Source organism: Carassius auratus, unplaced genomic scaffold, assembly GCF_003368295.1.
Source record: "Carassius auratus strain Wakin unplaced genomic scaffold, ASM336829v1 scaf_tig00215630, whole genome shotgun sequence".
Classification (NCBI taxonomy): Eukaryota; Metazoa; Chordata; class Actinopteri; order Cypriniformes; family Cyprinidae; genus Carassius; species Carassius auratus.
Genome location: NW_020528171.1, coordinates 291,444 through 316,159, shown reverse-complemented (window position 1 = coordinate 316,159; position 24,716 = coordinate 291,444). Strand labels below are relative to the sequence as shown.

General features: G+C 44.3%; 3 protein-coding genes across 6 annotated transcripts; 1 reads left to right on the top strand and 2 right to left on the bottom strand.

Annotated features, from left to right (window-relative positions):
- The first annotated feature begins 24 nt into the window (after nt 1-24).
- LOC113095136 (uncharacterized) lies at nt 25-5,058 on the top strand. The gene is given in 7 exon segments (XM_074559906.1): nt 25-390; nt 1,143-1,705; nt 2,286-2,598; nt 2,953-3,021; nt 3,457-3,695; nt 3,778-4,020; nt 4,023-5,058. Coding segments are annotated over 7 exon segments (2,013 nt in total). The 5' UTR covers nt 25-371; the 3' UTR covers nt 4,590-5,058.
- Nucleotides 5,059-7,322: 2,264 nt separating this feature from the next.
- On the bottom strand, nt 7,323-12,061 carry lyl1 (LYL1 basic helix-loop-helix family member). Its single transcript, XM_026260751.1, has 4 exons — nt 11,693-12,061; nt 9,868-10,447; nt 8,564-8,658; nt 7,323-8,402 (listed from the first exon to the last, which is right to left on the bottom strand). Exons 2-4 carry the CDS (start codon nt 10,353-10,355, stop codon nt 7,915-7,917), a joined length of 1,071 nt encoding a protein of 356 aa, XP_026116536.1. The 5' UTR covers nt 10,356-10,447; nt 11,693-12,061; the 3' UTR covers nt 7,323-7,914.
- An 8,113-nt stretch (nt 12,062-20,174) lies between these two features.
- zglp1 (zinc finger GATA like protein 1) lies at nt 20,175-24,672 on the bottom strand. Of its 4 annotated transcripts, none has more exons than XM_026260790.1 (5): nt 24,386-24,547; nt 21,611-22,538; nt 21,445-21,539; nt 20,632-20,725; nt 20,175-20,529 (listed from the first exon to the last, which is right to left on the bottom strand). In XM_026260790.1, exons 2-5 carry the CDS (start codon nt 22,519-22,521, stop codon nt 20,421-20,423), a joined length of 1,209 nt encoding a protein of 402 aa, XP_026116575.1. In that variant the 5' UTR covers nt 22,522-22,538; nt 24,386-24,547; the 3' UTR covers nt 20,175-20,420. The 4 variants fall into 4 exon arrangements, with proteins under 4 accessions (XP_026116575.1, XP_026116576.1, XP_026116574.1 ...); XM_026260791.1 differs by having other exon boundaries at nt 21,454-21,539; XM_026260789.1 differs by lacking the exons at nt 20,175-20,529; nt 20,632-20,725; nt 24,386-24,547 and adding an exon at nt 24,567-24,672 and having other exon boundaries at nt 21,194-21,539.
- Between the last annotated feature and the right edge of the window lie 44 nt (nt 24,673-24,716).

Genomic DNA, 24,716 nt, shown 5'->3' with positions numbered 1-24,716 from the left:
GAGACCAGTTAAATTAACCTTGACAAATGAACACTAGCAAACCAGTTTAGACTGGGTTCGGATGCTTGTGTTCCAGCACGTCCTGTGTGAAGGACTCCAGCAGACCCTGCAGTCGTCTTCCATCAGCTCGGGTGGAAACTGGAGCAGCTGAAGGCGAGACACTCCCCGGGCGAGTGGCAGATGCAGGTTTGGTGGGTCTGGGTGCGGCTGCTTCGCTGTGATTCACACACATGGAGTGCGACCGTTCCTCCACCCACAGCTGCAGGTGAGGAGACGAGAGGTGTGGTGCATCTCTGACAGACATGAGCGGAGACACACACACTTCACACTGAGATCAGGAGAGAGAGAGACGGACAGACACTGACACACGCATGGATTTCTCTGATCAGGGTAAGACTCGTGTTAAATCACTGATTCTCACATCTTCATGTTCTTACACAGCACAACAAGAGCTTGAAATTGACTTAAAATTTCTCATTTCATTACATAAGTGTATAATACGTGTCTTGTTCATAACTGAGGAGAAACACTGGGCACACTAGACTAGTTAAATGATTTGATCTGTTGAAGTTATTGCTGTGTGAGTGAAAGTGTGAGTGTGTTGTGCTGAATGCCGTGTAACTGGACTGACGGGTGTCTCATGCAGGAATGTTTGAGGACAAAAGACAACATGAGATGTTTGTCACATAAAACTCAAAATAGAGTCTGAAACTATTTTAGAAGTCTAAAAATTTAGAAAGTATGTTTTAATTTTTCTACAAATGTTCAAGGAACGAGGCGCTGAAACTTCAGAAATATTGTAGTTCTGGCAGATGTTTCTCAGTGTCTGATTGTTTCTGGAGGCTCTTACGGTGTGTTATGATCTTAAATCCATCCGGTCTTCTGACTACTGAAGCCCTGACACTCTTGTTATCTTGTGATGTGATGGTCAGTCAGTGTTGGCAGGACGTCACCCAGAGTCATTAATCACATGAAATCTAGGTGATTGGCTCAAACCAATGTGTAGACAGAATTCATGAGCAAAGATGGCAGCTCGTATGGGGCTTGCTTCTGTGAGCAGCTATGGGTGGGATGGATGAAAACACAACTTTAAGTGTCTCCAGAGTCTGTTTTTGTGATCATGGTTCTGTCTTTGTTTTTAGTCTCTGTGGAGCGGGGGATCGGTTCTCACCGTTCCCTCTCTGAGCTGAGTTTGGTTCTGGTGGGCAGCATCGGCTGTGGGAAGACCATGACAGCGGACACCCTGCTGGGTCAGAGCTCGGCCCCGGGCCCCTCGGCCTCTTCCCGAGTGAGTCAGATACGACGAGGACTGTCGGAGGGCAGGAGGCTGAGCATCGTGGAGACCCCCCGCTGGTACTGGCGCGGTCAGGAGGTGGAGGCCGACATCTGTGAGGAGACCCGGCGGTTCCTCAGCTCCAGTGTTTCTGGGCCCTGCGTCTTCCTCATCCTCATCCCCATCGGGGAGTTCACGGAGGTGGAGCGGCGCATCCCGGATCAGCTGGAGCGCATGTTCGGGCCGTCGGTGCTGGCTCACACGCTGGTGCTGCTCACCTGTGGAGAATACCTGATGGGCCGCAGTCTGGAGCAGTACCTGGGGAAGGAGGCGGGGCTTCAGGAGGTGGTGAGGAGGTGTCATGGCCGCTGTCATGTGATCAGTAACCGCAGACCGGACGACAGACAGCAGGTCCTCGCTCTGCTGGAGAAGGTAAGCCACTGAGACTGGGATACAGCGTCCTCTGCTTACCTCTGTAGCCTCTCAGGGTCTATTCCAGATGTGTCCAGTCCTGCTCCTAGAGGAACTCACCTGAACTCTGCAGGGAAGTGGCCCTCAGGGAGCAGGACTGGACACCCCTGGGTTGTGTGTTTCAAAAGCATCATAAGCTTACAAAGATCTTAGAAACTGCTGACTCCATTGGGCTTTACAATCTGCTCTTGGGCAGTGCAGATCTGGACTGGTCTAATTCGGATGGACTGGTCTTATGGATTTATCAGTCCAGCTCATTCTAGTCCAAATCCAAATGACCCAATCCAAATAATCCATGACAAGACCAAGAGCACGGACACTTGCTCATAGATTTGGACTCGTCTACACTGCATCACAGTGTTTTTTCATCTGACACCAAGAGCGATGGAGGCATTACTGAACACATTTATATCGAGACGTCAACATGATGCTGAAATAAAGGACTTTTGATCTTACAATTTAGACTGCAGTGGATGGGATGATTATGCTTGACAATTTGTTAGGATTTTGAGAAATGTTTAAGCTGTTTCCTGTGTCTCAGGTGGAGCAGATGGTACGGAGGAACGGAGGATTTCACCTGCTCAGAGACGAGGAAACACATGGGAGAGACGTCAGAGAGCAGGAGAAAACAGAGATGAAGCTCAGTGCAGCAAGTGACACGAAGTGGAGCAGAAGCATCGGAGGAAAACAAACACAAATCAATTCATTTGACAAACACACCGTAGAAACAGGAAGTGATGGAACGATTGAGAGACGCCTGATCAATGGGCTTCAGTCACAGCAGCGTGAGTGTGTGGAAACAGACACCCGACACACACCGCTGGAGAAAAGCCTGAGCTTCAAACTCAACAAAGGTGCTGATACGAATCAGATGACTGGACAAACACATGAAAGTCATTCAGCTGATCCAGAAGTGTCCAATCCTGTTCCTGGAGGGCTTTCTTCCAGGAGAGTTTCAGTCCAGCTGTAGTTAAACACACCTGAACCAGCTGATCTAGCTCTTTAGGATCACTGGAAGCTTCCGGGTCTTGGAGCCAAGCTCTGCAGGAATGTGGCCCTCGAGGAGCAGGACTGGACATGTCTGATCTAATGAACTAATCATGCAAATACTGATTCTGAAGATGTGTTGCTGCCAATTGGAAGACAAAAGAATTGTATGCTTGAAATGATTCTCATTTATAAGATGTTATATTTGTGTGTGACTCTAGAGGGAGCTATTCTCAGTCAGATGATGGAGGTGCCCGAGGTCCAGTACAGCCAGAGCTTCGTCAACACCAGTAGGTTCATATTATGTTCACTTATAACTAAAAGAGACTGTAATCTCCCGGCTCGGGCGAGCATCTGTGGGATTTGGTGCTCCTAGTCATTTTAAGGTTAGGGTTATGTAACACCTAGGCTAGCCCTAACCTCTCCTCAACAAGACACATCATTTGAGGAATCATAACGTCTGGAGCACAAACACTGCAGAATGTCACACACATGCACACTAGTACACACTAATCCAGGGGTGTCCAAACCTGTTGCTGGAGGGCCAAGGGGCTGCAGAGTTCAGCTCTGACCTTAACTAAACACACCTGATTCAGCTAAGCAAGGTCTTCAGGGTTATAGAGGGTTATAGCAAGTGTGCTGGAGATAGAATCTACTGGACTGAACCCTAGACTAACCAGTTTGTGAAAACTGACACTGATGTTTGCTTATGTTTCTCATTCTAGTCCATCACACTTTTAAGAAGGTTTCGGACGACAGTGAAACTCTCTCTCCTGTATCATCATATTCCTCCTCTGATCCTCTGGATGACTCTTCTCTACCTGAGCTGAGGTTGGTTCTGCTGGGACGCCGTGGTTCTGGGAAGAGTGCGGCCGGGAACATCATTCTGGGTCGTGAGGAGTTTGATCTGGCGGCGGGCTCTCAGCGGTGTGTGAAGGGCCGAGCGCTGGTGGAGGACACACGGGTCAGTATTACACAGTTCTCCAGCTGAGTGACCGTGTGTTTGAAGGACACACGGGATCAAACCTTGTTTCTGTCTCCTTCAGGTGTCAGTGGTGGATACACCGGACTGGTTTCAGTCAGAGAGTTCTCCTGAGGAGGTGAAAGCTCAGATCTCTTCATGTGTGGCTCTGTTGGCCCCGGGCCCTCATGCATTCCTGCTCTGCGTCCCTGTTGACCAACCTGCTCGTTCCGAGCTGCCGGCCCTGAGCGCACTGGAGGGCGTATTCGGACCTGACGCCGTCCACCGGCACACGATCGTCCTCTTCACGCGCTCGGAGCTGCTGCCGGGGGGGCGGAGGCCGTGGAGAAGGTGGAGGCGTACATCACCTCCCAACGGCCAGAGATGCTGGAGCTGGTGCAGAGATGCGGCGATCGCTACCATGTCTTGCAGCGTGGGAACACAGCCGGACAGCAGAGTAGCAGCGTGAAGGAGCTTCTGGAGAAGGTGCAGCAGACGGTGAAGGAGAGCGGAGGAGATTTCTACAGCTGCTCGCTCCACCAGCAGAACCAGGAGGAGAGCTCGACTGTGAGGAGAGACCGACCACGTGACAGAGACAGACAGAGCCTGCCTCACGCTCTGGATGCTCTGAAAGAGGAAGAGGAGGAAGTGACGTCCACGGTGAAGAGCAACCGCCTGGACTCGGCTGCACCGGCTCCGTCGCTGCTCCGCTCCGTGTGGGAGACGACGAGCTCGTGTGCGGGACGTGTGCCCAAGCTGCTGGCCGTGGGAGCTCTGACCGGAGCGGCGCTGGGCGTGTTCCTCGCTGGAGCTGTAGGAGGCGCTGTAGGGGCAGTGCTGGGCTCTGTGGTCACTGAGGTCGGGAGACGGAGGCTCATTAAACAAAAAACTGAGTGATGACAGATGACAGACAGTGTGAACTGCTCTGGAGAATCAGTTTGAACTGTAAAATAACTCAGTGGTTGTTGTTCTTGTATCATATTAGTCCGTACAAACTCAAAATTGAATGTGCTGTACATACTGATTCTTCAACAAGAGTTTCATAAACACAAGAGCAAATCGGTTTCAACAGTGAGTCTGTTCATTGTATTTTCCAATTGTGTAACTATACATACACCAAAAAACATTTTTTCTGTTCTTGAAAGGAATAAAGGGAGAGTTAGTAATTTATCACTATACATGTTCCAGACTGACTGGGGAATATTTATAATTTTGTGATGTAAACAAGTCATATTCACACTTTAAGAACAATGGTAATGTGTAGTAAGGAGCTTCAAACCTGGTTCAAAGCTGAAGATCTAAAGGACTGCAGTGATCCTCTGAGATCTGATGTGTGTGAAGCTTTCAATAAAAATCACATGCTGGTCATTTTGGTGTGACAAAATGTTACATTAAAACTTTTGATGGTACTTTGTTTTACAGTATGTGTACTTAGAAAAGTAATGGTAATATAAATAACTACATGGGTTAGGGTTAGGGTTAAGTTTAAGGTTAGTACCTAGTTATTACTCAGTTAGGGTTAGGGTTAGGGTAATCACTATAAGAATGACATTATATGTACATGTGGAACAGGACTGTAAAATAAAGTGGGTTACACTTGTGTCCTTGTTACAGTGTAATTATATATTTAAATGAGGAGTAATATTAAATACATGTACTTACTATGAGGTTAGGGTTCAGATTAGGGTTACTTGCATGCAGTTATGCATAATTAATTATTATAATAGTAAATAACTGTAACGTGTAACAAGGACACCTTAAAATAAAGTGTTACCAAACTTCTATCTTTGACCTTCTTCATGTGGGTGGATGTTGTGTCCTGCAGTTCCAATAATGTTGTTGATGCTCACTCATACCATTTTTATTCAATTTTATTTTTTAAGTGAAATTCAAAAGCACAATTATATTTGCATTAGTCTCCAAAATGAACATTCAGCATCATTTCGGCAGGTTAACAGTAAGTGTCATGTGTCCAGACTTCACTAACACTGGTGTTCTTACACATACAGTACAGTGTTACCCAACCAGTGAGTGTGTGTGTGTGTGTGTGTGACCTTGGCCAGAGGAAGTGCTCCGTGTCATCAGGGATGTCGTAACCGCGGCAACCACTGCAGGCATGATGAAACCGTGCAGGTGGCCGTGCGCAGTGCCAGAGAAGAGGGTGTGGTACCCACAATGCCCTGCTCCAGGGGCATCAGGGGGGTTTTATCTCGGTGTCTCACACCAGCCGTCTACCCCCCCCCCCCAGAGGCCTCGGTATCAGAGCACAGAGAGACGGGAAACACTCACATATCCCTGAACTACGTGTGTGCGTCCCGTTATGTGTGACACGCCGCGTCCTGAGGCCCACTCTGGCATTTGTGGCGTGTCATTCAACCGTGAATTAGTGTTATGCAAGTTTCCCTTCCTGCCATGCGGTTCTCAGGAGTGTGTGCGTTTGACGGATGAGCTGAAATGGAGAGGATGATTTTCACTTTTTCTTTCTTCCCACCTTTTCATAACTGTGCTGCCACCAGCGGTCCGTGTCAGGAAGTCGGTTGGCTGGCGATGAGACAGCATCAACTGTAGGCGCTTCCTGGACACCTGATATGATGAGAGAGACGAGAAGCAGTCAAACCCACAGCTGACCTCTGACCCCACACACTCCCGCTGCCACAGCTGCAGTGGGAAAAACAGCTCGGCCAGCATGGCTGAACAGCATCACAGTTTTTCCATGCGCTTGTATTCTCACGGCTCTGTCATGGATAAACTGCATCCGGCTACAGGACGGGCCTTTTTTTAAACAAAATTATTTTCCTGTCCCAGTACTCTGTGCTGAAAAATCTTGGAAAATCCTCATCACACAAGGACCAGAGGATGTCCCATCTGCTCCGAGGGACACAATAAGTGCAGAAGACATGTTGACCCTGGAGAACGAGTCGAGAACAGACGCAGACACTGACCCTCCGCTGCAGCACTGCATGCAATAAAACAAGAGTTTTACAGCAGGAGTTTTACCGGAGTTAGTGAGCACTTGACTGGTTGAAGCAACTTTTACCCTCCAATGACTGACTTTACTATTAAAAAGAAATGGACAATAACAAAGCAACCAGTCAGATTCACTCAGAACAAAGTTCATTGTGTTTATAGTTGTGTTGTGTTGATGAAGAACAGCAGTGAAGCTGAAACACATTTAGCCAGTTCGTAAACTCAGGCTTCTGCCTCAAAACTACATTTCCTATCATCGTCTGTGGATCACTTACACACGTAATGTTCATTCAACCCGATCTCACGGCAATTCATACATTTTTCACAAGGTGGCTTATTCGTACGAATTCATACGACCACACTCGTACAAATTCATATGATTGTTGCCAAATCGTACGTATTTTACGAGTTGCACAATTCGTATGAAATTGTACGAATGACCTACACCTAACCTTGCCCCTAAAACTAACCGTCACTGGGGTTTAGACGAATCATATATAATTGTACAAGTGAGGTCCTACAAATTCGTACAAATAAGCCACCTCGTAAAATACATACGAATTGGTCGTGAGATAGCATTGGCTCATCCCTTGCTCTTCATTATGTTGCACCCGTGCTAAAAGCTTCCTACATTTATTGGGAAGTGAAAACTAGACAAAAATCAGAAACAATCATGTTTAATTTATTCAGACCAAAATCAGTTGAATGCAAGCCATATAATTACATCTTCTTACAGACAGAGCAAACAAAGATAATCCAGAGCAGACTGTGATCAGAGTGTGATGTGAGCTGCATTCAGAACATTCCCCATCAGATTCTCCTGAAGATGCTGCAGGTCTTCAGATGTCCACGGGAACCAAGACAGAGGAACACTGAACCAGCAAGTCTCCATTTCACTCCATTTAGCATTTATGCTTTCAAAAGATGAATACATTATTAAATAATCCCGTCAGAATGCTTTAGACAGTGGTAGATGTGCTGTCCGAGGTACACCAGGAACCCACAAACTCTATTTATTCCCTGACTGAGCCGCACGTACAACTCCTTGAAATATCAGTGAGAGGAAATTAAATGGAGAAGTTGCAGACATGAAGAACCACGTGACACGGCTAACTCAACACATGAAACATGGATCCAGAATACAAGCCAAGATTAAACCCAATCCAAAAATGTACAAAAAGTAAATATGGGTCATTCCACACAAGATTTCTATGAGAGTTTATATGCGTGTCAGTTCGAGGTTGGTTAGTGCTGGTCACCGCTGGTAGTTACTCGCTGTGACTGCTAGGATCTGTTCCTGAACCTTCTCCGTGATTCCGCTGCTGCCGTGTTTCGTCTCGATGCCGCAGGTCCGTGGACCCGTGCTCTCCTCGCTGTCCGTGTCACCGCAACAACTGGAGCCCGACGACGCCGTCAGCACCGTCATGGAGTCCGTGGAGTCTCTGTTTTTACGGGACGGAGAGCTGCTGTTTCCCAAAGCTTCACTTCCATCCTTCTTCCGGCGCTCCTGACCCTCCGTCGTGCCTTTACACACCTGGTCACTCGTCTGGTCATTCAGCAGCTGGACGAGGAAGTTGATGTACTTCATGGCGAGGCGCAGGATCTCGTTCTTGCTGAGCTTCTTGTCAGGCGGGTGGGTCGGGATGAGTTTGCGAAGCTCAGAGAACGCACCATTTACGTTCTGTTGCCGCCAGCGTTCGCGGCTGTTAGTGAAGACACGCCGAGCCAACTTCTGAGGAGGACCTGAAGGAAAACCACACAAGAGATACAGCTGGAGCATCAACACATGCTGGATTCATATGGTTTCATCTATGGCAATGATGAACCAAGGCTTGAGAAGAGAGTAAAAACTGTACATCGGTCTCCTCACAGTTAGTTACACATCCATGAATTAAATGATGTACCATCATTGAGATCCAGTTCGAAGTGTGTGGAGGGCCGTCTCTTCATACGAGCGTTCCCGAAGATCCCAAAGCTCCCAGATGGTCCAAGGAAAGAGCTGAGAGAGAAAAGAGAAAACACTGCAACATAAGGAGATGAATGAGGAAAAAACTAATCTATAAAAGCAGTCCTGAGAGTTTGATGACCATCTGTGACTGATTGGACAAACGTGACGGTCACAGGTTTGTTCTCATTACAGCCGTACAGCTCAGATTGATCTGATTTAATTCTGTCTGCAGCACAGACAAAACTGAGACTAAAGGAAGTAAAAGACCAAGCTGTAGATATACTGAGGTTCAGCAAGTCACTGGTCTACAAGAGAACCTAGCATTTTTTTTTTCTTTACTCTGATGCTAAATCAGGCTACGTTTACATGACAACGGTGTAGTCAAAAATGGAAAAGTTTTCCCCTTGCATATACACGTTTTCAAAACTTTCACTTTTACACATATCCGTGAAAATGTCCAAAAATGCTGTATTATGTATGCCAGGCCAGTAGTTGGCGCAGTCACCTTGTTAGTAAACAGTACCTGTAGGGAAGTGATAATTTTATTGTTGTATATGATGCGTCTCCACTGTTGGTTGTAATATTGGTGAAGTAAATCCACACTTTGCTGAAGAAGTGTTAGCAGACTCTTAAACAGGAACAACAGTACCATGTACTCCACCACTGTTTGTTCGGACTTGGCTTGCCTTGAAAATAATAAGTACTGCGCATGTCTACATACCTAAAACGCACTACACACGCACATAACATCTGCGTTTTCAATCCCGTTTTGGGTGTTGACACGGAAAAGATAACGGTGTCATTTTCAAAAACATGCACTTTGAAAACAGTTTTCAAAATTATGCATTTTCAGTCCCCAAAAACACCATTCTCGTGTAAATGAACACTCAAAACGCATTAAAAGTTTAGTTTTTGGCTGAAACGTTGTCTTGTAAACGACCCCTGAGTGTTACTATTAACCTGTGCGCATCATCCTGTAGTGTCTGAGTTCCAGATATGAATGATTCCTCAAATCATGTGTTGATGAGGAGAGAGTGCTGACCAGATGCACCAGAAAACAGCTGAAGAACCCTTTAACCAACCCAGAACACAGGAACATCCTAGTGGCCACCAGCACACCCTAGCAACCTCATAGCAACACTCAATCACTCAGGTGCTGATTTATTCCCACCACGAAACTCACAAATGGAGAAGTTCTTTCTTCTGGTCATATGAAGGAATATAAGAGTGTTATCAGTTGTGTGTGTGAACTGGCCTCACCTGCTGATGAAGGGGTGTGTCTGCAGGAAGGGTGGAGGCAGGAGGGCCGCAGGGGGTCCAGGGCTGGACAGTGAGGACAGGTGTGCCAGTCTCAGCTCGGGGGGGCCGTGCGGGAGGCGAGGAGCGGGGTGCAGGGCCCTCAGTGGGGCCGACAGCATGGACAGGGGAGGCAGGGGGGGTTTACTGTGAGCCAGGCTGATGACCGGGATGTTGGGAGGGAGGGAGGTCGAGGACGAGGAGGATGAGGACACACACTCTCCACTCGACTCTGTGGACGTGACGGGGGGGCTCGGCCGGGGAGGTGTCGTCTGGTCCGTCTCGGCTCCGATGGCCTCTGGTTCCGCTGCGCTGGCCGTGGTGTCCGTACGGCTCTCTGCGTCACGAGCCGTGTTAGCATCAGGTGAACTCATGCGAGCAGGGCTGATGTGCTGGAGGACAGATGGAGACGGTGAGGAGGGCGAGACGGGCGGATCACTCTTCTCCATCATTATCTGAGATTGAGGAGTTCTCCTGATGTTCTCAGATTCTTCTCATCGCTCCTCGTGTGGAATTCTGCAGATTAATCTGCTTCTGTATGGTCCTGAAACAACAAAACAGTTTGGTTTCAAACAGGCAGGAGCTTCTGAAGTCACATTATGATAACATAATGTCCCCAGTGTATGAAGAACAAACTAGTGTGACTTCATTTCAAACAAAAACGGGCCAGGGCTAAGTTTGGGTTTGTCGTATGAAGCAAGCTTTTTCGGAAAGTTACATTTGGTTGTTTTGAACTCCAACTCCAAATGAACTGGACTTGGTTTTGTGATTTCAAAACAGCTTGCCAAACCACCTTGTAAACACCTTTGAACTACCACTGGTCAGTAGCTAGTATGTAATGTGTGTCCCTGCAGCACAGAAGCAGTCATCAGTATCACAGGGATATTTGTAGAAACGGACAACAATACATTGTATGAGTCACAATTATCGAGCATTTCATCGAGTTCAGTTCACACAAACACATTCACTGCTAAAACATTCACTGTATCAAAGAGAACAGAAGATAATGTAGTGGACATGACAGCTCATCTGAGGAAGGAGTAAGAAATCTCAAAAGTCTTTCTGCATTTGTTACAAATGTCAACCAAAACAACAAATGAGTATCCGCTTTTCTGAGTTCTCCAGCAACAGCTGCTAACAGTGCTCGCTTGTGTTGTATTATGCAAAGATCACACGTCAGTCGTCCTGCTGTCTAACCATTAGTTCTGATGTGAGTCACTGATTGATCGATCAATCTATTGCTTTGATAGACATGATCAATGAACATCCTCACACACAGAGAGAGCGATTTAATACATGCTTCTGCAAAGGATTTCCTTCATGTTTCCCTCTTTTAAATGTCGGCTGTTATTCCTCACATTTGGTTCCTCTTTCTGTCCAGTTTAATGAACTTTATTTTTCATAACAGTCTACTCCAGTCTGATCCTTAACAAAACATACACTTGACCTTCTGTTAGCTCCATGTGTCTTCAGATGCTCACTCGCAGGAAACATCACGCTTTTCATGGGTCACGTTTCTTCCAACCGCTCCTCCGACATTTCTCTCTCTTTCCAAATGTCTGATTCAGTCGTCGAGTCTTTAACGTCCATGTCTGTTTACAAGAACTTTATGATTCGCAAATGAGTTTGTTCGTATGTTATATCCAAGATGTGTGTCAGTAGTTCTGAATAAGTGTATGAAGTTATCCCGAGTGTCAGCATTGCTTATGAAGAGTAAGCGGAGAATAGAATCAGTGGTGATCTGACAAACAAGCGTCTGCTGCGGTGTGAGATCTCGTCGGTCACTCACCGTGTTTGTGGTCACTTTCTCTGTTGTCTTCGTTCACTCCGTCTGTGAAGCGATTGCACCCTCGCTCTCCTCCACACGTCTCCTCGCTCTTCCTTCCTGTTCCTGAGTGCTGTTCTCCACAAGTTTCTCCAGCGTTCAGTGGAGACCAGAGATCTGGAGAGATGACCTCACTGCAGGAACGATGGACGAGTGGAACACGCGCTGATGTAGAAGTGATGCACGTGTGCCGTCTCTCTCTCCATCAGCCCCCCCACCCATCACCATCAGACATGGTGCTCTAGTTGGATACCAGTTGAGCTGAACTAGTGTTGGGCGAGAGAGAGAGAGAGAGAGAGAGAGAGACAGAGACAGAGAGAGAGAGAGAGAGAGAGAGAGAGAGCTTTCCGCTCTCTGCTGGACAGGAGGATGTACTTGTACAATATGGTGATGTTGATAAGAGTAAAAAAAAGTGCCTGCAGGCATGAGATAAGTGCGCCCCCCCACCCGTCTCTCTCTCTCTCTCTCTCTCTCTCTGGTCAGCCTCAGACACTGAAGGTTCTTGGATCTCGACCAAAAGGAAGCACAACTTACATCATGATTGAATAACATTGTAAAAGTTCTCTCTCACACAGTCAAACTGAAATATATAAACAAGTCAAGCAACAATTATTCTGTTCTTTTGGAGTTTGAGTGGAAACAGTCAGAAACTGCAAAGTTGAAACTCTTCATGAACACATCTTCATCTCAGGCCTCACTGCACAGCTCCACAAACACTTTGATCTGATTCACTAACTGACACACACACACACACACACACACACACACACCTATCTGAGGTTAAAATCAGAGTAGCAACATTTCACACAGAAATCATGGTTTATCAGTAAGTTAACACTAAAATGTATTGTCAATTTACTAGAAAAGCAATAGATATATAAAAATAGATATAAAAAAAGATGTAAAAAATGTAAATAAAAAATAAAATAAGGGTGACATGACGAATCACATTGCACATTGATTTACTTGATCTTCTGTGAATGAAACATGAAGAGACTGAAGACAGGTGAAGCTCTACTGAGAGACTGTGTGTGGACATCGTTTGGGTGCCTTTCTGCTAATTAAGAATTTAGAATCATCTGGATTCATTATCATTAGAACTAATGTATGTGTTCATGCACCTGTTGTGTAGTGAGTTTAACTGTGTGCATAAACACCTAAAACTGCATTAAATTATCAGTGAATTAAATACAATTGGTTTTATCATGAAAACAATTAAACAACATTAATCACATTAAAATAATCATATGAAGAATCAGTCCAGCATCACAGATATGTGTGTGTGTGTGTGTCATATCAGGACACAACTCTGTATAATGTCATGGGTATGACACAGGTATTACAAGGAGAGGGTGACTTATGAGCACATAACCCATGTGCCCATTTTTCAAAACACTTATAAATCATACAGAATGAGTTTTTTTGAGAAAGTAAAGCTGCACAAAGTTTCCTGTGAGGGTTAGGGTTAGGTGTAGGGTTGGTGAAGGACGATAGAATATACAGTTTCTACAGAATAAAAACCATTACACCTATGGGATGAACACACTTTACACAAAAACAAACATGTGTGAGTGTGTGTGTGTGTGTGTGTGTGTGTGTGTGTGTGTGTGTGTGTGAGTGAGTGTGTGTGTGTATGAGTGTGTGTGTGTGTGTGTGTATGTGTGTGTGTATGAGTGTGTGTGTGTGTGTGTGAGTGTGTGTGAGTATGTATAGCAGCTGTGTTACGGTCGGTTGACTCCAATTCGCCGTCACGTCTGTGGAGATTTGCCTCAGTGTTAAATTAAGACGAAGAGTTTTAACCGCACTGAGAAATGCTTCTCTCCATTTCCAAAAATACATGCGACAGTCTTCAGTGTTCAGTCACACACACGATGGAGCTTCAAGAGTCAATCTGCCCTTGTTTATTTAAAACAATTTGTTCCTTTAAACTGACGGATTTGATTATTTGGTAACATTTTAAAGACCAATTATCTCTACTAACTAGCTGCTTATTTGCATGCATATTACTATCATATTGCAATATTTGTAGTTGTAAAGCACATATTAATGCCTTATTCTGCATGACCATATTTTAGATTTCTTAATCCACTCCATAACTAAACTGAACAACTACCTTACTAACTATTAATAATCAGCAGATTAGGAGTTTTTATCTAACCTGCTTGTCGTTTGACGGTAACATTGCTCAAAAAGTTGCTTCAAGTATCATCACATTTACTCTACACCAGGGGTCACCAAACTCGATCCTGAAGGGCCAGAGTCCAGAATCATAGCACCTCTTACTGGACACTGCAGTGGGGTCAGGAACTCAAAACCTTGGCCTTTTAGTGCTTCATCCACAAACAGGAGACAGTATCAGACCAATATACCAGAAGATATTCAGAAGATTTCTTTACAGTCTATACAGAAACTCACTGTCACTACCAGTGTGACAACTAGCCCCAGTCCACATGTAAACAACAGACAGACCTGTGATCATAACCCATTTCACACAATTAGATAAATGCATTCAGAAAGACGTCTGTAAATCAGCCGTTGTGATGAATCTGCTCCTGAACTCAGACTCGATCAGCTCTCTGTGTGAAAGTCAAACTGATGGTAATTATAGCAGCGAGTGTTTCCTTATGAGGGATGAAATCTTAGCAATTGTTTCAAACAAAAGTCACCTGTATTGTGCATCTGTCTAAACACACGCAACAACAAAGCAGCAATAAATGACTCTGTGTGTGTGTGTGTTTCATGGATAATCACTTTTCATCTGTGTAAATGATCTGAACAGCAGACAGAGGGTTATGAAGAGGACAAGAGAGAAAATTACGTCAACACACACACACTTCATGTACAATATACAATCGTCTCTTGCTAACTCGCACTTGTGTTTGAGACACATTTCCTCCATCCATGTAAACACTATTGTGTGTCAGAGATACAGATCTGTAAGGCTTAATTGTTTAGGGCAATAAGTGTGTGTATGAGTGTGTATGTGTGTGTGCATGTGTGAGTGTGGGTGCGCATGTGTGTGTGAGTGAGTGTCTGCGTGTGTGTGAGCGTATGCATGTGTGTGAGCGTTTGTGTGTGTGTGTGAGAGAGAGAGAGAGAAAGAGAGAGAGAGTGTGTGTGTGTGTTGGGGGGGTTGTGTGTGTGTACAACTCATGGCATGACATGGGTATGACACAGGTATTACAAGGAGAGGGTGACTTATGAGGACATAACCCATGTCCCCATTTTTCAAAACACATAAATCATACAGAATGAGTTTTTTTGAGAAAGTAAAAATACACAAAGTTTCCTGTGAGGGTTAGGGTTAGGTGTAGGGTTGGTGAAGGGCGATAGAATATACAGTTTCTACAGAATAAAAACCATTACACCTATGGGATGAACACACTTTACAAAAAAAACACACACGAGTGAGTGTGTCATAGATTCCAGAAGTCATAGATCCTCTTTTGACTATTATTAATTCCTCATTGTCATTAGGATATATATATAGTGTATATGGATCTTAGTGCTGTGTTCAACACTATTGACCACAACATTGTTTTGCATAGACTTGAACACTTTGTTGGCATCAGTGGAAGTGCATTAGCATGGTTTAAATCGTACTTATATGACCACCATCAGTTCGTAGCAGTGAATGAAGATGTATCATATCGATCACAAGTGCAGTATGGAGTACCTCAAGACTCAGTACTAGGGCCGCTACTCTTCACGCTTTATATGTTACCCTTGGGAGATATCATCCGGAGCAGTGGGCAGCCATTTATGCTGCGGTGACCGGGGAGCAGTTGGGGGTTCAGTGCCTTGATCAAGGGCACCTGTCATGATATTGCCAGCCTGAGACTCAAACCCATAACCCTAGGGTTAGGAGTCAAACTCTCTAACCACTAGGCCACGACTTCCGCAGTTGTGGTTGCTCTGTCAATTCTTCGTCATCAGTTAGGAATCTAGGTGTGCTACTTGATCGCAATCTTTCCTTAGAAAGCCACGTTTCTAGCATTTGTAAAACTGCATTTTTCCATCTCAAAAATATATCTAAATTACGGCCTATGCTCTCAATGTCAAATGCAGAAATGTTAATCCATGCATTTATGACTTCAAGGTTAGACTATTGTAATGCTTTATTGGGTGGTTGTTCTGCACGCTTGGTAAACAAACTACAGCTAGTCCAAAATGCAGCAGCAAGAGTTCTTACTAGAACCAGGAAGTATGACCATATTAGCCCGGTCCTGTCCACACTGCACTGGCTCCCTATCCCTAACATTGGGTTGCACTTTATTTTACAGTACGTGTACTAACATGTACTTATAGTGTACTTACAGTGTATTTATCTAAGAAGGTTCTGGTAATAAAGGGTAACTACATGGGGTAGGGTTAGGTTTAGGGGTAGGTTCAGGGTTAGTATCTAGTTATTACATAGTTATTGTAATTACTATAATAAGTACATAGTATGTACATGAGGAACAGGACTGTAAAATAAAGTGCTACTGAAAATTGTATAGATTTTAAAATATTGCTTATTACTTATAAAGCCCTGAATGGTTTAGCACCTCAGTATTTGAATGAGCTCCTTTTACATTATAATCTTCTACGTCCGCTACGTTCTCAAAACTCAGGCAATTTGATAATACCTAGAATATCAAAATCAACTGCGGGCGGCAGATCCTTTTCCTATTTGGCGCCTAAACTCTGGAATAACCTACCTAACATTGTTCGGGAGGCAGACACACTCTTGCAGTTTAAATCTAGATTAAAGACCCATCTCTTTAACCTGGCTTACACATAACATACTAATATGCTTTTAATATCCAAATCCGTTAAAGGATTTTTAGGCTGCATTAATTAGGTAAACCAGAACCGGAACACTTCACATAACACCGTACTTGCTACATCATTAGAAGAATGGCATCTACGCTAATATTAGTCTGTTTCTTTCTTATTCCGAGGTCACCGTAGCCACCAGATCCAGTCTGTGTCCAGATCAGAGGGTCACTGCAGTCACCAGGATCCAGTACGTATCCAGACCAGATGGTGGATCAGCACCTAGAAAGGACCTCTACATCCCTGAAAGACAGCGGAGACCAGGACAACTAGAGCCCAGATACAGATCCCCTGTAAAGACCTTGTCTCAGAGGAGCACCAGGACAAGACCACAGGAAACAGATGATTCTTCTGCACAATCTGACTTTGCTGCAGTCTGGAATTGAACTACTGGTTTCGTCTGGTCAGAGGAGAACTGACCCCCAACTGAGCCTGGTTTCTCCCAAGGTTTTTTTCTCCATTCTGTCACCGATGGAGTTTCGGTTCCTTGCCGCTGTCGCCTCTGGCTTGCTTAGTTGGGGTCACTTCATCTACAGCGATATCATTGACTTGATTGCAAATAAAAACATACACTATTTAACTGAACAGAGATGACATCACTGAATTTACATTTATTTATTTAGCAGACGCTTTTATCCAAAGCTACTTACAATTGCTATATATGTCAGAGGTCACATGCCTCTGGAGCAACTAGGGGTTAAGTGTTTTGCTCAGGGACACATTGGTGTCTCAGTGGATTCGAACCCGTGTCTCTCACACCAAAGGCACGGTCTCATCCACTACACCAACACCACCCCAGTGAATTCCATGATGAACTGCCTTGAACATTTGCTGAACATTTTCTAACAAAGTGCCATGTAACAATAGTAGAAAAAAAGTAAAATGCACAAATAACTGTGTTATGTAGATTTTTTTATTATATATAATGGCTGATATATGGCGTCACCAAAACTGATTGAGGTCATCCACACATACATTGTGTGATAAGTCGATATATTATTAAATAATTGTCACACACTTGAAACATTGTGGATGGTTACAGAGGAAATCTGGCATCACACACACACACACACACACACTAACAGACTTTCAAGACGTTCTTGCAATGCCCTAGAAACCACTCCGAATACCTCAGTAACCCCTTAGCAACACCCCGGCAACCAGCCTCAACCCCCGAGCACTGCTGAGATCGACACGAACAAAACAACTCTCCCTTCAGCTTCAGAAAAACTAAGAAATCTAGTTATCTTTATTCTTACAAAACATGATTTGGAGCACAGTGTTCAAACATTTTGATTTCAAGTATCACATGTGATAACGGATAACTGTCAGTTTGGCAGGAAGTAATTCATTACAACGAAAAAAAACTGAACTCATGAATCTGCTCTCATGGACTAAATGAACTCGCACACATAATGCGGTTTGATAATATGCAGAAACCATTGCTGTGCTCACACCTGCATGTGTGATTAAATATATCCGTCACGCGCGGCTGCTTGAGCGTGAAACACAGCGAGAATCCTCCACAGATTCAGCAGAGCGTCTGAACACAATCATCACCGAGATCCGTCAGCGGCCGGTGAACACGAGCCCACGCTCACAGATAGAGATGTGTCCACGCCGCTGAGCGCAGAGTACCCAGGATGCACCTGGAGCAGCAGAGGGAGGATGTCAGGGACAGCTGTTTCCTGTCCACACTTCCTGCTGGAGCGCTGGAGGGCGGGAGGCTTGATGTCGAAGGCTTCAGCGACAGCGTCGGCCATTTTCCAAACAGGATATATGTGCCGTGGTCACAGGTGTGAGCGCACGAATGCTCATTATTCATAACTCATCTCTTAATGCGCCGCCGGGTTTCTGATTGACAGGCCACTTCAGCTTCATTCCAAGAGTTCAGGACTACAGCATACTCAGACAAAGACAATAGTGAATGATTTAAAGTGCTCCGATCATGAGGAATCATATTGTTCTTGATCGCCTGAGATCATGGATTCATTAAACTATGAAACACACCACAAACGTCAGAGATAAAAATGTTTTTCTCAGTTCATAAAGAGCATTTCTTGCAGCTGAACTGTAAATATGACAAGTGTTGGGTAATGTTCCTTTTAAAACTAATGCATTACAATATTGTGTTACTCCCTAAAAAAAGTGACTTAATGTTACTTAGTTACTTTTTAAGGAAAGTAATGCATTACGCAGTTTTGAGTTACTTTTTAAATCCGGGCAGGGCTTGTTTGTTTGTTTTTAATATAAAAAAAAAAAAAGTTATTTTACAAATATAAAAGCCGTTTCACACCAGAAGTGAAGTGAATGCGGATCAGGCTGAAGGAAATGTGAATTCTCTTCTGTACAGTAGATCTAATCACATGAAGAATATGACGCAGGGGAAGAAAGTTCAACACGATTCAGCAAGAACACAAATAAAACAGTATATACTAATTAGTATGTTTGAATTAGCTCAAAAGGTCAGTAGCGAAGAAATTGGTTCATAAAATGATATTAAATAAAACTATAAATGTCTTATTTAATATTTAGTTATTGCAGGTTTGTATTATATTCTGAATATTTTTATTTAGCAGAATACTGAACCTGACAAAGTAACTGCAGTTACTTATTTGAAAAAGTAACTCAGATATTTCCTTCTTAATTAAAAAGTAATGTTACTTTACTAGTTTCTTTGAAAAAGTAATCTGATTTGGTAACGTGTGTTACTTGTAGTGTGTTACACTGAGTCTGACTTCTGCAATGTTGTGACGTCACGAATCTAATCAAAGGTTTGTGTGAGACACAGCGGTCAGTGTAAAGCCAAGACGACTTGAACATTACAGATCTACGGACTCATTCATGCGCTTCAGTATTCAACTGAGTGTTTGTTCTGGTATTACAGTCACATTTTATTATTCGTGATATTGACGCACATCAGTCTTGACCCTTCAGGAAGAACACACTCCGTTTCCTCGTGTGTGTGTGTGTGTGTGTGTGTGTGTGTGTGTGTGTGTGTTAGAGACAAGCGTCCTGCTGGAGACACATCTCCTGTTACTCAGCTCAACGTTTGAATGATTTCCATTGGTTAAATATTTGAACTAAACTATATTTTGTCTTTGGATGCAGAGTTTTTGGGAGTGAACACAAAAACATTTAAATATAATTGTCCTCTTACATTTTGCCCGATCACCATTAAACCCTAATCTAAATAAGCAGAAATACCACAGATCGAGACGCACAGAAATATCACAACAAACACAATCACAGCAGATCTGCTTCTTCATCTCTCACCAAACAAGACTCTGATCAAACCAGTTACAGGCGAATCACAGACAGATTCAGCGAAGCCTTGTGACCAAAACCACAGCAGAACCTGCAGCGTCTGCTTGAAGACCACCGAAGTCAATCAGGAGAGAGCTTCCATAATAATCAGACTCCGGTATCATCACATCAACAGCAGGACGTCTGAGACTCGACTCAGAAACTGAAGCCTGTTCAGAGACGTACAGCTGATCTGATCACACTTACGTCCATCATTAGAGAACAAATATTCATATTAATCTGTGTATATCATATGACTGACCCGTTAATCAGATGACAAAGGATCTACGTAATAATGCTTAAGAAAGCACTGACAATAGAGCACTATAAATACAATTTAATATTGAATTCCAGCACAGAAGACCTCTGAACAGAAACACAGCCAGTGCTAACACAAATCAGACCAAAGAAAATACACAAACCATGAATAAATAGTTAATTTTCACAAAACAAGAGGAAGAATGTGTGAATTAAATAAGTGAACAGTCAATGGTCATGTTTGGGTTTCATCAGTCCATCTACAGGAACTAACCATTTTCAGAGACGTCAGGAGCGCATGAGTGTCCCATCACTTCAGCTTCAGGACCTCGCCGCATCTCTGACACGAGGACTGTGTGTTTGCCTCCTTCTTGGGGATGTTCCAGCACTGCTGACAGCGCACGCGGTACTTCTTATACCTGCCCAAACCACCAGAGCACTAGATCAGGCCTCATTAGAAGAATAAATGAAGAGTAACTATAAAAATCTTTAGACTAAGCGTGAGGAGAGCAGGAGAGCACCTGATGCCACAGGCGTTACAGAGCGGCGTCCCGTCCTCAGCGTCTCTCCAGAGAGGAGTCTTCCTCGTGCAGCACGACGCACACATCTTACTCCCTGAGGAACACAGAACACAACCAGGACTGCTTTCACTAGAACCACTGCGACGAACTGAAGCCATTTCTTCTGAGGGACCCGAAAACTCTACACACGAGTCCAGGGACAATTCACTCAAAAATAAAGAAATCTCTCACCCTTTACTCATCCTCAAACTGTTCCACAACTCTATATTAAAGAACATTAAAGAAGACATTCTGAAGAATGTTGGTAGCCAAACAGTCGACGGCACCCATTGACTTCCATTGTATGATAAAAAAAAAAAAAAATACGGTCAATGGCTACGGTCAACTATTTGGTTAACAACATTCTTCAAAATATCTTCTTTTGTGTTCAACAGAAGAAAGAAACGCATACCTGTTTAAATATTATGTTAAATATTATGTCAGAAAACTACATTGTAATGTTTACATTAAAATTGTGTCATTATATAAACTCCATTCATGAGTGAGTGGTCTACAATATCTATAAATAAAGGGTTTAGATGACATAAAATTATATCATAAATGCAAAGTGGAGGATTTTTGCTTTTATTTCAAAATCAAATCTACATCCCTGAGAATCATTCATGTCTGGAGCACAAACACTGCGCTTACACTCAGCTTTAACACTTTCAGCACGAGCACCAGTGACGAGTAGTGTGTGTGTGAGAGAGTGTGTGTAGAGTGTGTGTGTGAGTGTGTGTGTGATGCCCTCTGGTGCCGGGGTGCAGTACTGACGGGACACACCGCAGCAGTCGCTCTCCTCCTCGGAGCTGCTCCTCTGTGTTCGGCTGCGGCTGCTCCTGCTTCTCCTCCAGCGCTGGATCTCTTCACTGAGCAGAGGACGACACATCATCAACCTCCGGAGCAGAAACACACCACACTCACCCCTCAGACGCTCCACCTGTAGTTGGAGGTGATGACGAGTCGGCTCTGACCAGCGTCCAGCTGCGGGGCCATGCTGAAGGTCACTCCCTGCACCTCAGGGTCCTGCGGGTCAGGGCTGCGGGTGGGACGAGGCTGCTTCCTCTGCGTCCGTCTGCCAGTGTCCCACAAACACGTCTGGAGCTCCTTGTGCACACTCTCTAGGAGATTATTGTTGAGGTCGGCTGATTGTGAGCAACACGGTGTGTTTTCAGAGGCGTTCAGAGGGAGCCACACACTCTCAGAGTCTCGCTCAGACACCAGACAGGAAGTGAAGTCAAGAGGACTGATGGGCGCACAGTCATTTCCTGTGGACGGGACAACAGATTCCTCATGATCTGAATGGCCCTGGTCTCTGGACCTGTGCAGCACAGACGTGTTTTCGGTCTCCTCACTGGTGCGGATGTGATCCGCTGTGTGTGTCTTTATGAGCTCAGCCAGATCTTGGGGATCTTTGATATTCTCCACATCTGTGAGCTCGATGACAGAGGAACAAGCACCAGCGGGACACTCGGGCTCAGACGGAGGTCTGGGCGTCAGCACGGTCTCGGAGGCGTCTGATGGGTGCAGGTCGAGCGCTCCTCGGTCCTCACAGCCGGACTGCAGCAGCTGCTCACACTGCTGGTTGATCAGACGCATCACCTCCCATGCACTGCTGCTGCGCTCAGACTCCTGCACTACAGAGAAAGAGCCGCTGAACTCTGGGTCTTCACGGCCGGAGAGGACGGGTGACCCGCTGTCTTCACTCTCTACATGTGACGGTGCAGAACGCAAGCGCTCGTCGCCCGCTGGAGGAGTGAGTTTGGTGGCCTCCTGAAGCAGGAGGAGGATGGAGGAATGGGTCACCTGCTGGTGCTGCACATCTTCTGGAGAACACACATGAGAACTCATGTTTCCTCAGGGGTTTACTGAAACACAGAAGAACATTAACTGAGACACTCAAGCCATTCAAATATAACAGATTTAAACACCCAGGGCGTTCACACAGCCTGTCAGAGGTTTGGGGTCAGTAAGATGTTTTAATGTTTCTGAAAGAGTCTCTTCTGCTCACCACAGCTGCATTTATTTGATCAAAAATACAGTAAAACTGTGAAATATTATTACGATCTAAAACATCAGTTTTCTGTGTGAATCTGTGTTAAAGTGTAATTTATTTCTGTGATGCTCCGCTGTATTTTCAGCTTCATTCCTCCAGTCTTCAGTGTCACATGATCTTCAGAAATCAGAATAATATGATGATTTACTGCTCAAGAAACATTTCTGATTATTATCAATGTTGAACACAGATTATTTTTTTAGAAACTGTGATGCATTTTAATTTTTCAGGAGTGACAGATGAAAAGAAAGTTCAAAAGAACAGCATTTATTTGAAATAAGATCTTCTGTAACACTATAAATGTCTGGGCCCGTATTCATAAAGATTCTAAGAATCCTCTCAGAAAACTCTTAATTTAGCTTAAAAACTTTTACGTAGGAGTCTTAGCTTAAGAGCGATTTGGGATCGATCTGAGAGCAACTCTGAGTAAGGAAAAGACAAAAACGTTTAGCTTAGTGAGGAGGCGGGGTTGACCCAATGTATGACACAATCTTTTGAAGACTGTGATTGGTTGGTTGTCCAAGAAGGAAAGAAAAAGAGTGATTTTAAGTACAGGATGTATTCTAATTCTCACTTTGAATTTACATGCGGAATTTTTCCTATTTGACCGTTCGCTGTCTCTCTCTCTCTCTCTCACACACACACACACATTATATGCGTGTATCTAATTTTTATTTACCATGCTTTTAATTTCCTATAAAGTATTTGATTGGCTTAGAATGATAAAAATTGTTCCACTCTTTCCAATTACAGCGATTGCTGTCCTATTTAAGTTGCGGTTTGAATTTTAGTTTTAATGTATCAAGCATGGAATCAAAACAAAGAAGGGCGAGAAAGCCAAACTGGACAGAGGAACAGTGTTTACTGTTAGCCCAGTTAGTGGATGAACACAAGGCCATTCTTAAAGGAAAATTCGGGCCGGGTGTCACAGCAAGGGACAAGAAGCAGACATGGGAGCGTATAGCACAAACTATTAACGGTTCATTCCCCTGCTTGTGCGCACCTATAAGCCTGCTATATTCATAAATGCAGTTATTTGAGCCTGCAAGGTGGGAATGAAAAATTGAAAATTAGTCAGATTTAAACGATTATTACCACATTTCCATAAGGGTGTTACACTTTATCACTAAATGAACGTCAGCCATATTTAAAGACCAATCAGAGGGCGTGGCCAGGGTGAAACATCCAATCATTTGCCCTCTCTGAGAAGCTCTGAATGCTCCTGACTTAAAACTGGGACATGTAAGGTCTCACAGAAATTCACTAAAATATAATTTCCATCACAGAAGACAAAACTCCTCAGCTGTTAGTCAGGAGGATATCATATATACAGTATCTACACTTTTCCAGAGTGATGTATTCGAGTTCTGTAGTAAAGATCACTGTGAAAACTTGCATCTTATCATCATCAAACTCGAGACCAAACACAATGACATAATGAGGACAGACAGAATTATTATTAATGTGGAGGGGATATGAAACAAAACAAAATCTTGTAGCGGCCGTCCTGAATAACATTTACCTCTGAACTGACGGAAAACAAAGTGACAGAGAGAAAATCAAGATGAAAGTTATTAAACATGTACTTGACAGCGATTGATAGTTGAGTTCTGCTCCAGAACACTGTAAACGCAGTTCACACACGTCATCATAACTCACAATGTAACAGATAGACGAGTTTCCTCTCAGCAGTCGCGACAATGTAACAGTCAATCTCCCGCGCGCGGCACGCGCTCCACAGCATCGGCAGGCACCCGCGCGCGCGCTCCCGCTCAGCAGTGTCACCCGAGCACGAGGAGTGTGTGTTTGTGTGATTCTGAACAGATGTAGATAAACTCACCGCTCAGTCTCTGGAGAACATCAGATCCTCTCAGGTGTGAAGCGACCGTCACGTGACGTGATGAGCAGGTGTCCCGGATCTCACATCCTCAAGAACTAACGAGTGAAGTGGATAATGGGCTCATTTATTGAAAAGAATTAATGATCAACT